Genomic DNA, 14,582 nt, shown 5'->3' on the forward strand with positions numbered 1-14,582 from the left:
CCGAACCGGAGGGAGCTTCGCGTTAAGCTTCACTGGGTCTCGTTCGACGCGCCGGTGGACTCTATTCGGCGCGCCTTCGAACCATTTGGGACCGTCAAAGAAGTCGCGAGGGAAAAGTGGAAGGTGGATGGTTTCGTCGACGTTGAGTCCACGACCCTCGTCGTGAGGATCACCCTCAACGAGGGAGTCTCGCTGGAGAGCCTGCCGCACCAGCTCCGTCTCTGCGGTGGAAACGTCTTGGTCGTGGTGCCCGGGCGTGCGGCGAAATGTCTCCGGTGCCGTCGCACTGGGCATATCCGCCGTGACTGCAGGGCACCCTGGTGTGCTGAGTGCCACGGCTTCGGACACGAGCCCAAGGACTGCGTCAAGACGTACGCCCGTGCAGCCGGCGGCAGTACCAATGCGGAGTCCACAGAGCTTCTGATGGACGAAGAAGAGGCGGAACAGGCAGCTGCACCGGCGACGCCGACAGTGCCTCAAGGGCAGCCCGACTCGGAGGAAGCCAAGGGAGGCCCTAGCGAGACGAAGACCGCCGCTTCTCAGACGGAGCCATCGCCCAAGACGACTCCTGAAGGAACCAGTGGTGCTTCGGCGAGGGATGGAATAGCGACTCCGGAAGCACCAGTGGATGCCGTCCAAGGAAGGGAGCCCGCGGTCGCCAAGGGTGGCGACGACGACCACGTTATGGTCGTCGAAACCACTACAGTGAAGCGCCGTCTGGATGATGCGCCGTCCTCTCGCGCCTTCAATCGCAAAACAAAGACAAAAAAACAAAAACAAAAAAAAAAACAGATATAACTTGCCTTTTTTTATTTTTCTAGAGATGTTTATTTGGATATTTTGACATTGTTGTTAGGGTGTTAAGAAATAGATTCAGGGGCTTGGTGTTGCAAAACAAAAAGAAAAGGCTTTGCTGAACTGAAGAGTGTGCCAAGCCTCCCTCCCATATCACTGCGCTCAACTTTACCAAAATGAAAACGACTTTTGTAGAAGGAGGGCGGGGGGGGGGGGGGGGGGGGGGGGGCTCGTCCTGAAAAATATGTAACGGATTACAAGGAATCCGTTACGTTTAAAATGTAAGGGAATTACTTTAAAATTACCCTAGAAAATATGTAATTTTTCCGTTACTAAATTACCAATAAATGTAAGGGATTACAAGTAATTTCGTTACTTGTAACGGATTACGTACAAGTCTGGATACGAGTACCATTTTTCTAAGCGATATGGTCCAGAAGTGTGAATTGGAAGACGTGGGTCTGTGTGCGTCAAGTCCTACCTCCCTATTTTTTACTCACTTCCAAGGTGCTGGTCACGCACGGTTGGATAGAGCTTATGTTTCTTTGGAACTCGTCAGGTCCTGTAAAACGTATGCTGTGGACCCAGTGTCTTTCAGCGACCACTGTCTTGTTTCTTTTACATTGGGCTCTTCAAAGGAAAAAGCCAATAATTTCAGTTGGGATCTGTGGAAATTAAATTCGAAGCTTTTACAAGACGATAATTTTGCGAGTGAGGTGAGTAAAAGTCTCGAACAACTAGATAAAGTAAAAGAAGGAAAAAGTGTCGGGGCGAAATGGGAACTGTTAAAACAAGAAGTTAAGATGAGCGCCATTGAAAGATCTGTTGCCTTAAAACATGGGGAAAGAAAAGAAATTACGGAGCTAAAGGGGCTGCTACAAGATTTGCTTAACGCGGAGAGCATATCACCCGGGCTGTTTTCCGATGACATCAGTGTTTTAAAGAAACGCCTTGAGGCCCTTGATACCGAACGTTATCAAGGGGCCATGGTTCGAGCACGTTTACAGCGTTTATCACGGGGGGAGTTACCCACGAAAAGAGCCCTAGGGTTAGAAAAGAGATACGCTAGCAAGAATGAAATAAGCGAGATACAGTATCAAGGGTCTTTGACGAGTGAAAGACAAGTCATCGTGCGTGCTTTTGTTGAGTACTACAAAGGGATTTTCAGTTATCGTGCTTCAAAGATATCAGAGTTCCAAACGTCCTTTTTGCCGTTAATGCCGAAACTCGATGATGAAGCAAGAGAAAGGTTGAACAACCAGTAGAGCTGTGGGAGATTGAAAAAGCGATAGATAATTTAAAGCCTGGAAAGTCGCCCGGTCCAGATGGTTTAGGAGGGGATTTTTACAAAACGTTTAAAGATCAAGTTGCACCTTTATTGCAACGCGTTTTCGCTGAGGCGTACGACCTTGGTTGTTTGCCTCCTTCCTTTTTGTGTACGCATACGATTTTTATTCCAAAGAGCGAGGACCCCGAGCGACTCCGTTCTGTTGGAGCGTATAGACCGATAACGCTCACCAACGTTGATTATAAAATTTTCATGAAGGTATTGGCTGAACGCCTACAAATGGTTATTAACGTCATCGTCGGTTCGCACCAAACTTGCGGCATTAGAGGCCGAAGTATTGTAACAAATGTGCACGTCGCGCGCAGTATTCTAGAGTGCTGTGACGCCATGCACCGTAGGGTCGCGGTGCTACAAGTGGATTTAGAAAAAGCGTTTGAAAGTGTGTCGCACGAGATTCTTTTTTCGATTTTAGAACACGTTAATGTAGGGTCTCTCTTATACAACGGCATCCGTATAGCGTATAAGAACTGCGCCACCAGTCTCGTAGTGAATAAATCTGTTAGTGAGCGCATTCCCCTACTTTCTTCCGTGCGGCAGGGATGTCCGCTTTCACCGCTACTTTTTTGTGTCTTTCTGGAGCCTTTTTGTTTGAGCATCATTCATAGCAGTCAGATACGTGGGTTTGGACTACAGGAAACTGAGGTCCGTCTTTTGTCCTACGCGGACGATGTAGCGATTTTTTGTGTTGACCACGAAAGTGTGAGCAAGGCTGTACAGTTAACAGAACTATTTTGTGAACAGACGTGTAGTGCAGTCAACTGGCAGAAGTGTATTGTTTTTTGGCACGGTGACTGGCCCTCAGCACCCGCTATTTTTGACCGTATTGTCTGGTCCGACACGCCGGCGCGTTACCTTGGAGTACCCTTAGAGCAGTACCACGTCAATGATCAGTACTGGAGGGATGAGACTGAAGTTCTGCGAGCAAAGGCCGAGAAATGGGGGGGAAAAGGTTTATCCGTTTTTGCGCGGGCAACTGTTTGCAATTTGTTTCTGGCTGCAAAAGTCTGGTATGTGTTGCAGGTTTTGTATTGTTCACGTATTAACATTCAGCGGATTCATCGTGTTTTCGCCGTTTTTATCTGGAGCTCGGCCTGGGAACGAACCAGCCGCACAAATCTTTTTCGTAGGGTCAAAGCTGGTGGTATAGGTCTTTCACACCTGTTTATAAGACAACTGGTTAGCAGGTTTATGTTTCTTAGAGACCAGCAAGACCCTTTTTTGCGTACAGTTATTCAGACGCGGCTGCGCAGTGCCCTGCCAGATTTTATGGTGGCGACGAATGTAGACATCTGCCCTGGTTTACGCGGATACTTGAAAGAGGTTGTTGGTGCGTATCGGTTTTTAACAGCACGTTTTTCTTGGCAGTATTTGTCCGGTGTGTCGCGTAAACGGTTGTCGAGAGACCTGATGGATGCGCTTTTCTTCATGCCTTTGTATCGTTTGTTGTACAGTGCAGGCCCAGGGCAAGATGTTTTAAAGCGCGTTAAAAGAATGCTGGTTCCCGCCTACACTAAGACTTTTTTCTTTAAGTTACACAGCGAAACACTCCCCGTTAAAGCTTGGTTATCTGAGAAAGGTATACCGGTTCCATGGTCCGATAACTGCTTTTTGTGTAAAAAGCGAGAAACTATTGAACACGTCTTCATCCGACTGTTGGGACGCGGTTTTCTTTTGGGACGTCCTTCAGAGGACTCTCAAAAAGGACCTCCCAATAACGCCTCAAGGAATTAGGTTTTTACCCACAGAAAGAGCGGACGATGTGCCGTATGACATGATAATGCTCCTGGGCCTGCACAGTATATGGCGGTGCCGTATGGCTGTACGCCACGCAGATGTTGATGTACGCCCTGTTCGCAAGTATTTCGTTGAAAATATCTGTTTTCTGATTGAAGTGTACAAGGCGCAGGAACCACGACCTGATTGGTTGCCTGCTCTTGAGGAGCTAACTACCCTAAAAGACATTTTAGCATTTCTGACACCAGCCGAGCTGACTGATGTCCTCGTTGTTATCCCTGTTGTTTTAAGTTGTTTTAAGTACGGAGTGATGGTGAATGTCATTGTCCTGTTCCAGGCAATAAAAAAAAAAAATCCTCGTTAGTATAGTGGTCAGTATCCCCGCCTGTCACGGGGGAGACCGGGGTTCGATTCCCCGACGGGGAGCATAATTTTTTTTTTTTACACCCAGTTTTTTGTTTTACTTTATTGAAAAGTCCATGCTGCGGTAGAGTTCCCGTCCCGAAATTCCCGTCTCTCCTCGTTAGTATAGTGGTCAGTATCCCCGCCTGTCACGGGGGAGACCGGGGTTCGATTCCCCGACGGGGAGCATTTTTTTTTTTTTTTACACGCAGTTTTTTGTTTTACTTTATTGAAAAGTCCATGCTGCGCTAGAGTTCCCGTCCCGCTATTCCCGTCACTCCTCGTTAGTATGAATTCTACTTCCGGCCGCCGAAGCGTACGGACGTACTATCATGAGCTCCGTTGGAGCGGTTCCAGCGGCCCAGCCTGGCCGCGATATCAGGAGTGCTGACGCTGCATCTCAGGATTACGAACTTCTTTTGCCGACGCTGCCGTCAGGACCGTCCGTTCAGAACACCGTTTTTTTACATGCCGACGTGAAAGCCAGGCCGTACCGTCTGGAACACTTTCGAGACGCCCTCGCACTGGCGGCACTTCTCCCCGAGGTGCTTGCCTTGGGGGCGTATCAGTATAACCATGTGTGGGCAGTGACCTTCAAAAGCGACGAGGGGAAAAAGAGGCTGCTTGCAGCTGACGAGTTCAAGGTTAAAGACCGTCGCTGCGTCTTGGTGGACCCGTGTAACCAAGACGTCCGTTTGAAGCTCCACTGGCTGCTGCATCACGTCCAAGACGACGAGGTACGTGCGGCCCTGGCACCCTACGGAAAGGTGACGGGGGTTACACGGGACAAGTGGCGCGTCTCAGGATGCACAGACATGGCTTCGACGACGCGCTCGGTATCCCTCAAGCTGAAGCCCGGAGTCACGGTGGACGACCTCCCCCACCAGCTCCGCATCGCAGGTGACCTGGCGCTGGTGGTGGTGCCCGGCAGGGCGCCACTTTGCCTGCGGTGTAAGGGCAAGGGCCACATCCGACGGGAGTGCCGAGTGCCGCGCTGTGCGCTCTGTCGCCGCTTCGGCCACGACGAGAGCCAGTGCGTCCGTACCTACGCCAGCGTCACGGGACCCATGGGGCTCGATGATAATTCGGAGCACCTCATGGACGTTGCAGACGCCGAGGAGGCCGCATCGGGTGCCTCGGACGGGGCAGACGTCAAGCCGGCATCGGAAGCCGAAGAGAAGCAAAGCAAGGTCGACGCTGCATTGGGTGCAGACGCTACGCGGCACGCTGGGGAGCCTGATGCTCCACCGGCTGAGAGGGCTGCAACGAGCAGCGTAGAAACCAGCGTCGTCGAGAAGTCTGCCGTCGACGCGACCATGCTTGACGATGAGGCCTCGGCAAGCTGCCCAAACATCAAAAGGTCTCGCGAGGACGACGTCACGAACCCTAGCACAGCAAGCCACGAGGAGCCGCCTCCGAAGGCGACACTGCTCAGGCGACCACGGCTCAACATGAAGCCGAAGGTTCCTTTCGACGACCCAAGGGTGGCCAAACCACCCCCGTGACTGTCTGCGCCGGCAGCTCGTCTCGGGACTCGGTACGGTTCAACGCCAGTTCCGCGTCGATTCGAGTGAGAAGGCCTTCGACCTAAGGTAAGCACCATGCGGTCTCTCTCTTCGTGGAATGGCCCTAAAATTAGGAGCGCCCCTACGTGTTGCCACAATTAACGTCCGTGGGCTGGCAGCGAGACGTCGGCAATACCAACTCAGTAGATTGTTTGCGGAAAACGAGCTCGATATTGTGGCTGTTCAAGAAACAAAAGTTGAGAGCCGGGAACAGACGGACCGCATGGTGCAACCTTTTCGAACACTTTTTAATGTGTGCGTTGCGCACTCAGCGGGGATGTCGGGGGGTTGTTGTCTGTTCATTCGCCAGTCGGTAGGCATTACCGAAACGGCCGTTGTTTCGTGTGCGTCCGGGCGATTTGTCTTGTGCGATTTTTCTTTTTCAAATATTGAATGGCGTGTCCTTTGTGTATACGCGCCGAATCGGGAGCGTGAACGTAAGGTTTTCTTTGAAGGTCTGAGTGCGTACCTCGATAGTGATAAGGTTATCATTCTTCTCGGAGATTTTAATTGTGTTTGCGCGCCAGAGGACCGTGCGAATAGTGTCCGTATTCGAGATCAAAGTGCTTTGTTTTTAAATGATATGGTCGCGGAGAACGCACTCGAAGACGTAGCATGCCTTTCTTCCAAAGGTAGCGTTCAGTTCACTCACTTCCAGGGCTTCAGTCATGCCCGATTAGACAGGGCCTATATCTCGCTTGATCTGGTTCCACTTTGTGATCACTACAGCGTCCAACCTGTCTCGTTTAGTGATCATGCGTTGGTAATGTTTACGCTTGGTCACAAAGAAAAAATGCCTAAGTGGAATTGGTCGCTGTGGAAACTCAACAGTAACCTAGTGAAGGACGAATTCTTTAGAGCTAAAGTAGATGAATTATTTAAGAAGTTACACGAGGATGAACAAACATTGTGGGGTGTAAAGTGGGAACTATTCAAAGAAGAGGTGAAAATGAAAGCCGTTGAAACAAGTAGCACCTTAAATTACGAGAAAAAGAACAAAGAAAAAGAACTGCGGCGTCAGTTAGAAATCTTTCTAATCGAAGATAGCGCCAAACCCGGCGAGTTTGCGTTAGAAATAAGAGATATAAAAAACCAGCTTGAAGTCATCGATTGTGAGAAGTACAGAGGTGCGGTTGTGCGAGCGCGTTCTGAGAGGCTTTGGTCGAACGAAAGACCGACGAAGCGCGCGCTTAGCGATGAAAAAAGGCAAGCCCAGCGCAACGAGATAAAAGAAATACAGTATAAAAATACTATCACCCGCGATAAGAAAACGATTGAGCGAGCTTTTGTGGAGTACTATCGGGAGGTTTTTGGGCAAGGAGCACCAATAGGCGATGGTTTCGAACGCGAATTTTTATCGCTCATGCCTAGGCTGGAGGATCACGTTCGTGAAAGTTTGGAAGCACCGATTAGCGTTCGCGAGTTAGAAGCGGCCATTGACGAGCTAAGCGTGGGAAAGACGCCCGGACCGGACGGTCTTGGCGCTTGTTTTTACAAAGCGTTTAAGAAGGAGGCTGCAGAGTCCCTATACGAAGTGCTGAAAGAGGCGTACGATAAAAGTATTTTACCGCCGTCGTTTTTGAAATCGCATACGGTTCTCATTCCGAAATCTGATGACACCGTAAAACTTTTGTCCGTGTCATCCTTCCGACCCATTTGCTTAACGAATGTAGACTACAAAATTTTCATGAAGGTCCTGGCTAGACGATTGCAAAATGTTATAAAAAGTCTCGTCGGGCCGCACCAGACATGCGGTATTAAAGGCCGCACCATTTTTACGAATATTCACGTTGCCAGGAGTGTCCTTGAATGCTGTGACACCTTTGAACGCCGAGTAGCGATGTTACAGCTAGACCTGGAGAAGGCATTTGATCGCGTGTCACATGAGGTTCTTTTTCGGATTTTAGAGCATGCGAATGTAGGTTCTGTAATTCTAGATGGTTTAAAAATGGCATACGCCGGGTGTACAACATCGCTAATAGTCAACAAAAATCTGAGTGCCGGTGTGAACGTTAATTCTTCTGTAAGGCAAGGTTGTCCCCTGTCTCCCTTGCTCTTTGCGATCTATTTGGAACCTTTTTGTTTGAAAATAATCAACAGTGAAAACATACATGGCTTCACGTTACAGTCATGTGAAGTGAAGGTTCTCTCGTATGCAGACGATGTGGCTGTCTTTTGTGTTGACCGAGAAAGCGTGCGTGAAGCCATTAGTGTTGCCTCCTCCTTTTGCAAAAATACGGGCAGTGTAATTAATTGGGGTAAATGTGCAGGTTTCTGGCACGGCAGCTGGGACACAACGCCTCATATCTTTCTGAATGTTCAGTGGACGTCCTTGCCCGTGAAATATCTTGGTGTGCCACTCGAGCACTACAGAGATAGCACCCAAATGTGGAACGAAGCGACGGAGAGAGTGAGAGGAAAAGCGGAGAATTGGAAGGGCAGGGACTTGTCGATGTTTGCGCGTGCTACAGTATGTAATTTATTTTTAGTAGCAAAAGTGTGGTATATACTGCAGGTTATCGCTATGTCGCGCCTCAACGTACAAAAGTTGCACAGAGTTTTTGCAATCTTTATCTGGGGTTCAGTCTGGGAGCGTTCTACTCGTACAAATTTGTTTCGCGCTGTTCAAAGTGGTGGCCTGGGATTGTCCCACCTGTTTATTCGGCAGATTGTGTCTAGGTTTATGTTTTTACGTGACCAAAGTGATGTATTCTTACGTACTGTGCTGCAAGTGCGATTACAAAATGCGTTGCCGGAATTTGTTGTTTCGTCGAGTAACCTATTGTGCCCTAGTGTTCAAGGCTTTATGCGCGAAGTTGTTCTTTCATTTCAAATGCTAAAGGTACGTTTTTCTTTAGATTACCTCAGTTCAGTCACTCGGAAAAGACTATATAAAGATTTAGTGGATGTTTTGTTACCAGTGCCCCTCTAGAGGTCATTGTACTGCGAGGGCGATGGGCAGGATGTTCTAAAGAGAGTTAAAAAAATGCCAGTTAAGCCATCCGTGAAGTCTTTTTTCTTTCAATTGCATAGTGGCGTCCTGCCAGTCAAGCCTTGGCTGAAGGACAAAGGCATTTTTGTACCGTGGTCTATAAACTGCATCCTATGTAAAAAACCTGAGTCGATTGAACACGTCTTCATAGAATGTTGGGACGCCGTATTCCACTGGGACGTTCTTCAGCGTACGCTGAAGAAAGACCTTCCTCTAACTGCACAAGGCATCCGCTTTTTACCTGTCGAGAACGAGAATGGTGTCCCTTACGACATGTTCATGCTTCTCGGCCTCCATAGTCTATGGAAGACAAGAATGAGTGTACGACATGCGGACGTTAATGCACGCCCCGCAAGAGAAAACTTTATAGAAAGTGTAGCATATATCCGGGAAGTCTATCGAGCAATGTCTGAACCTCCTGATTGGTTGCCAATTCTGAATGAATTAGTGTGTCTGAAAAGATTTTAACGCAATAGTGTTAGCCCCAAAGTGGCTGACATGTTTCCTCTTTGTGAGCATTCTTCAAGTGTACGTGTGTGCGTGTGTTTTGTCGCCAAAATGTAAACAGGAAATAAAGAAAAAAAAAAAAACTCCTCGTTAGTATAGTGGTCAGTATCCCCGCCTGTCACGGGGGAGACCGGGGTTCGATTCCCCGACGGGGAGCATTTTCTTTTTTACACCCAGTTTTTTGTTTTACTTTATTGAAAAGTCCATGCTGCGCTAGAGTTCCCGTCCCGATATTCCCGTCTCTCCTCGTTAGTATAGTGGTCAGTATCCCCGCCTGTCACGCGGGAGACCGGGGTTCGATTCCCCGACGGGGAGCATATTTTTTTTTTTTTACACCCAGTTTTTTGTTTTACTTTATTGAAAAGTCCATGCTGCGCTAGAGTTCCCGTCCCGCTATTCCCGTCACTCCTCGTTAGTAGATTCCACTTCCGGCAGCCGAAGCGATCGGACGCGGAATGTCTAGCTCCGACGGAGCGGTTTCGGCGGCCCAGCCGGGCCGCGGTATCAGGGACGTTGATGATAAGGAATACGCTGTCATCCTGCCTTCGCTGCCCACCGGATCACTCGTGGTAAATACGGTTTTTTTACATGCTTATATTAAGGGACGTCCGTATCGCGCCGAAGATTTTCGCGACGCGCTGGCTCGCTTAGGACTACTCCCCGAGGTTGTCTCCCTCGGGGCGTATCAAATGAACCACGTCTGGGCCGTCACCTTCAAGACTACCGAGGGGTCCAAGAAGCTACTGGCGGAGTCGGAGCTCGTCGTCAAGGGGCGGCGGTGCATCGTCGTCGACCCGGGCAACCGGGACGTACGCCTCAAGCTCCACTGGCTGCTTTTTAACGTCGGCGACGACGACGTGAGGGCAGCCTTGGCGCCTTATGGCAAGGTCCTCGACGTCTCCAGGGAGCGGTGGCACATCGACGGCTGCCACAGCGTCAGCACCATGACGCGGACGGCGGTGCTGCGCCTGAAGGGGGGCGTGACTCCCGACGACATCCCGCACCAGCTGCGCGTCGCCGGTGAGCTCGCCCTCGTTGTCGTGCCGGGCAGGGCGCCGCTCTGCCTGCGGTGTCAGCGGACGGGGCACATCCGCAAGGAGTGCCGCGTCCCCAAGTGCAACGTCTGCCGACGGTTCGGCCACGACGGCACGCAGTGCGTAAGGACCTACGCGGCAGCCGTGGGTCCTGTGGGAGGCGAGGAGAAATCCGAGCTTCTCATGGACGAGGCCGACGCCGAGGAGGCGGTCGCGGGTCCGGACACCGGGGCGGCGCCATCGCAGAGAGCAGCGGCGGCGGCGCCCGAGGGCGACACGGCCACGTCCGCGGTCAACGAGGCACTTGGTGCTGAGACGGCGAGCCAGGCCAAGTCTCCGGACGTTCCGTCCGTTGAGGCGCCGAGGCCGGGAGTCAGAGCAGCCGACACGTGCGACGACGCCCTCCCTGAACAACCAGGCGACGCGCCCATGGAGACGGCCGTGACACCGGAGCTCGCCACAAAGCGGACTCGGGACGTCGACGGTGCTGACCCAGCGGCAGCGACCAAGGAAGAGCCGCCTGCCAAGACGGTGCCCCTGTGGAGGCGACGTGCGCCTGTTCGGCCGAACATTCCGGAGGAGGACAGGAGGGCAGCCAAGCCTCCGCCGTGATTGTGTGCGCCGCAGTTCGCCGAGAGCCACGGAGTCGGCGACTTCAAAGGACAGACACCTGCACCGCGCCGACGCGGCAGGTTGTTCCGAGGTAAGCACCATGCGGTCTGTCTTTTCTCCCTTTCCTGAATGGCGGTGATATTAGACGCCCCTTTTCGTGTCGCCACGATTAACGTCCGCGGGCTCGCTGCGAGGCGTCGGCAGTACCAACTGAGCCGACTGTTTGCCGAGAACGAGTTGGATATCATTGCCGTTCAGGAAACAAAGGTTGAGAGTCAAGAGCAGACAGACCGTATGGTGCAGCCTTTTCGAACTCTTTTTAATGTCTGCGTTTCGCACGCTATGGGAACGTCGGGGGGTTGTTGTTTGTTTCTTCGGAAGTCTCTAGGGTTTGTTGAGACCGCCGTGATTTCTTGCGCGTATGGCCGTTTTGTAATATGTGATTTTTCTTTTTCAAATATGCAATGGCGCGTTATTTGTGTTTATGCGCCCAATCGTGAGTGCGAGCGCAGGGTCTTTTTTGAAGGTCTGAGCGAGTACCTTAATTGTGAGCGATTTGTAATTTTTCTTGGAGATTTTAATTGTTTGTGCGCCCCAAGATCGGGTGAATTTGACACGTGTTCGCGACCAGAGTGCCTTTTATTTAACTGACATTGTCACGAACAATTCGTTGGAGGACGTGGCTTCTGTATCCTCTAGTAACGGTGTTCGTTTTACCCATTTTCAGGGCTCGAGCCATGCGCGTCTCGATAGGGCCTATGTGTCACTCGATCTTGTCCCGCTATGTGCCCATTATATTGTTCAACCCGTCTCTTTTAGCGATCATTCGTTGGTAATGTTCACGATTGGCAAAAAAGTTAAGCAGCCAAATTGGAACTGGTCGCTCTGGAAAATGAATAGCTGTCTTGTGAAGGATGAAGTTTTTACCGTTCAAGTAAAAGAATTATTTAGAAAGTTGCATGAAAATGAGGCGACCATGTGGGGTGAGCGATGGGAACTTTTTAAAGAGGAGGTGAAACTTAGGCCATAGAAAGAAGCAGTATTCCTAATTTTCAGCGAAAGCAGAAAGAAAAAACGCTGCGTAGTCAGTTAAGCACCTTTTTACTAGAAGAAAGTGCGAAGCCGGGCGAGTTTGGGCAAGAGATAAGACAAGTGAAGAATCAACTCGAAGTTATCGACTGCGAAAGATACAGGGGGGCTATTGTGCGTTCGCGGTCTGAAAAGCTGTGGCAGGGCGAAAGACCGACGAAGCGCGCGATGAGCGACGAGAAGCGGTATGCACAGCGCAAGGAGATAACTGAGTTGTGTGTCGGTAACTCGATAATTCGCGATAAGAAAGCGATTGAGGGGGCCTTTGTTGAATTTTATCGGTTTCTGCTTAGAAAAAGCGTTCCAGAAGAGGACGGGTTTGAAAATGAATTCTTGTCGCTCATGCCCAGGCTTGAAGAGCACGTTCGAGAACGGCTGGAAGAGCCGATTAGTGTTCGCGAGCTTACAGTTGCGATCGAGGAATTAAGTGCTAGCAAAACGCCCGGGCCGGATGGCCTTAGTGCGGAGTTTTATAAAGCATTTAAGAGGGAGGCCGCATTAGCTTTGCATGAGGTGTTGACCGAGGCCTATCAAAGAAACGTGTTACCGCCATCTTTTTCAAAATCACATATCGTTCTTATCCCTAAATCCGATGACCCTGTGAAACTGTTATCCGTGTCCTCTTACAGACCGATAAGTCTTACTAATGTAGACTATAAAATTTATATGAAAGTCTTAGCTTGTCGTTTGCAAAATGTCATTACATATCTGGTCGGCCCACATCAGACGTGCGGTATAAAAGGTCGGAGCATTTGTACAAATATTCACGTGGCTCGAAGCATACTAGAATGTTGTGATGCCTTCGCTGGCCGAGTTGCCATGCTACAGCTAGACTTAGAGAAGGCGTTTGACAGGGTTGCACATGATATTCTTTTTCGTATTTTGGAACATGTTAATGTTGGTTCTGTTCTTTTGTGTGGTATAAAGATGGCTTACGCCGACTGTACCACGTCACTTATTGTTAATAGAAGCGTTAGTGAAAGTATCCACGTCCAGTCTTCTGTTAGGCAAGGTTGTCCTCTGTCCCCTTTGCTATTCGCGATTTTTTAGAACCCTTTTGTGTAAGAATAATTCATAATGAGAATATACGAGGTTTTAGATTACAATCTTCTGAAGTAAAGGTCCTTTCCTACGCGGATGACGTTGCTGTTTTTTGTAGTGATCATGACAGTCTGCGTAAAGTGGCTAGTATAGCATCTTCCTTTTGTAAGAAAACAGCGAGTAGAATCAACTGGGGAAAATGCGCGGGTTTCTGGCATGGTAACTGGGCCACCACGCCTAAAGTTTTTCTGAACGTACAGTGGACAACCTTGCCCGGGAAGTATCTCGGTGTGCCACTTCAGCACTACCGAGACACTAAGCAACTGTGGAATGAGGAGACTGATAGGGTAAGGGCGAAAACAGAGGGTTGGAAAGGTCGCGAGTTTTCAATGTTTGCGCGCGCAACAGTCTGCAATTTATTTTTAATCGCGAAAATATGGTATATTTTGCAAGTTTTGTCTATGTCACGTGTCAATGTGCAGAGGCTGCACAGGGTTTTCGCTGTTTTTATTTGGAATTCAGGTTGGGAGCGTTGTTCCCGTACCAACTTATTGCGATCAGTTCGTAGTGGAGGCCTTGGACTGTCTCACCTGTTTATACGTCAAATAGTTTCCAGGTTTTTGTTTTTACGCGATCAGAGAGATGTATTCTTGAGAACTTTTATTAATGTGCATTTGCAAAGCTTCCTGCCTGAATTTGTAGTATCTTCTAGCGACCAAATAAGCGCGAGCGTTCAGGGGTTCACGCGGGAAGTTGTGATGGCATTTCGGATGCTTAAAGTTCGGTTCTCCTTCGAATACCTGAGTTCAGTCAGTCGCAAAAGGCTGTATAGAGATTTAGTCGATGTTCTTTTACCCATACCTCTTTACCGATCTTTGTACTGTGAGGGCGCAGGGCAGGATGTTTTAAACAGGGTGAAAAGAATGCCGGTAAAACCTTCTCTTAAGTCGTTTTTCTTTCAATTGCATTGCGGCGTGCTACCTGTCAAAGCGTGGCTTGAAGAGAAAGGAATTTTTGTGCCATGGTCAATTAATTGTTTCCTTTGTAAAAGGCCCGAAACTATAGAACATGTATTTTTAGAATGTTGGGATGCGGTGTTCCTATGGGACATCCTGCAGCGAACGCTCAAGAAAGATTTCCCCCTCACAGCGCATGGCATACGGTTTCTATCTGTAGATAATGAAGGCGGTGTTCCTTACGATATGTTTATGCTCCTTGGCCTCCACAGTCTTTGGAGGACGAGGACGGGTGTTAACCACGCGGACGCACAGGTTCGGCCCGCACGAGAGTACCTCATTGAAAGTGCCGCTTACATGCGTGAAGTATACCATTCACTGTCTGATCCACCGGACTGGACGTTAATGTTGGACAGGTTGGTCTGTCTAGAAAGATTTTAATGTTGCCGCGAGGTCCGATTACGGGCCAGCGCGCTCTTAACATTTGTCAATGTGTGTTTGTGCCTT

At 49.6% G+C, this 14,582-nt stretch overlaps 1 protein-coding gene and 1 non-coding gene across 2 annotated transcripts; both read left to right on the forward strand.

Annotated features, from left to right (window-relative positions):
- LOC120847969 lies at window positions 1-4,572 on the forward strand (the record flags this gene model as incomplete). Its single annotated transcript, XM_042288069.1, has 2 exons — window positions 1-751; window positions 4,568-4,572. Coding segments are annotated over 2 exons (756 nt in total), but the record flags the coding sequence as incomplete, so codon positions are not given.
- A 5,014-nt stretch (window positions 4,573-9,586) lies between these two features.
- Trnad-guc lies at window positions 9,587-9,658 on the forward strand. The gene has a single exon. It is a non-coding gene; the product is annotated as a tRNA-Asp (tRNA).
- Window positions 9,659-14,582: the final 4,924 nt, after the last annotated feature.

Source organism: Ixodes scapularis, unplaced genomic scaffold (genome assembly GCF_016920785.2).
Source record: "Ixodes scapularis isolate PalLabHiFi unplaced genomic scaffold, ASM1692078v2 ptg001080l_1__unscaffolded, whole genome shotgun sequence".
NCBI classification, from domain to species: domain Eukaryota; kingdom Metazoa; phylum Arthropoda; class Arachnida; order Ixodida; family Ixodidae; genus Ixodes; species Ixodes scapularis.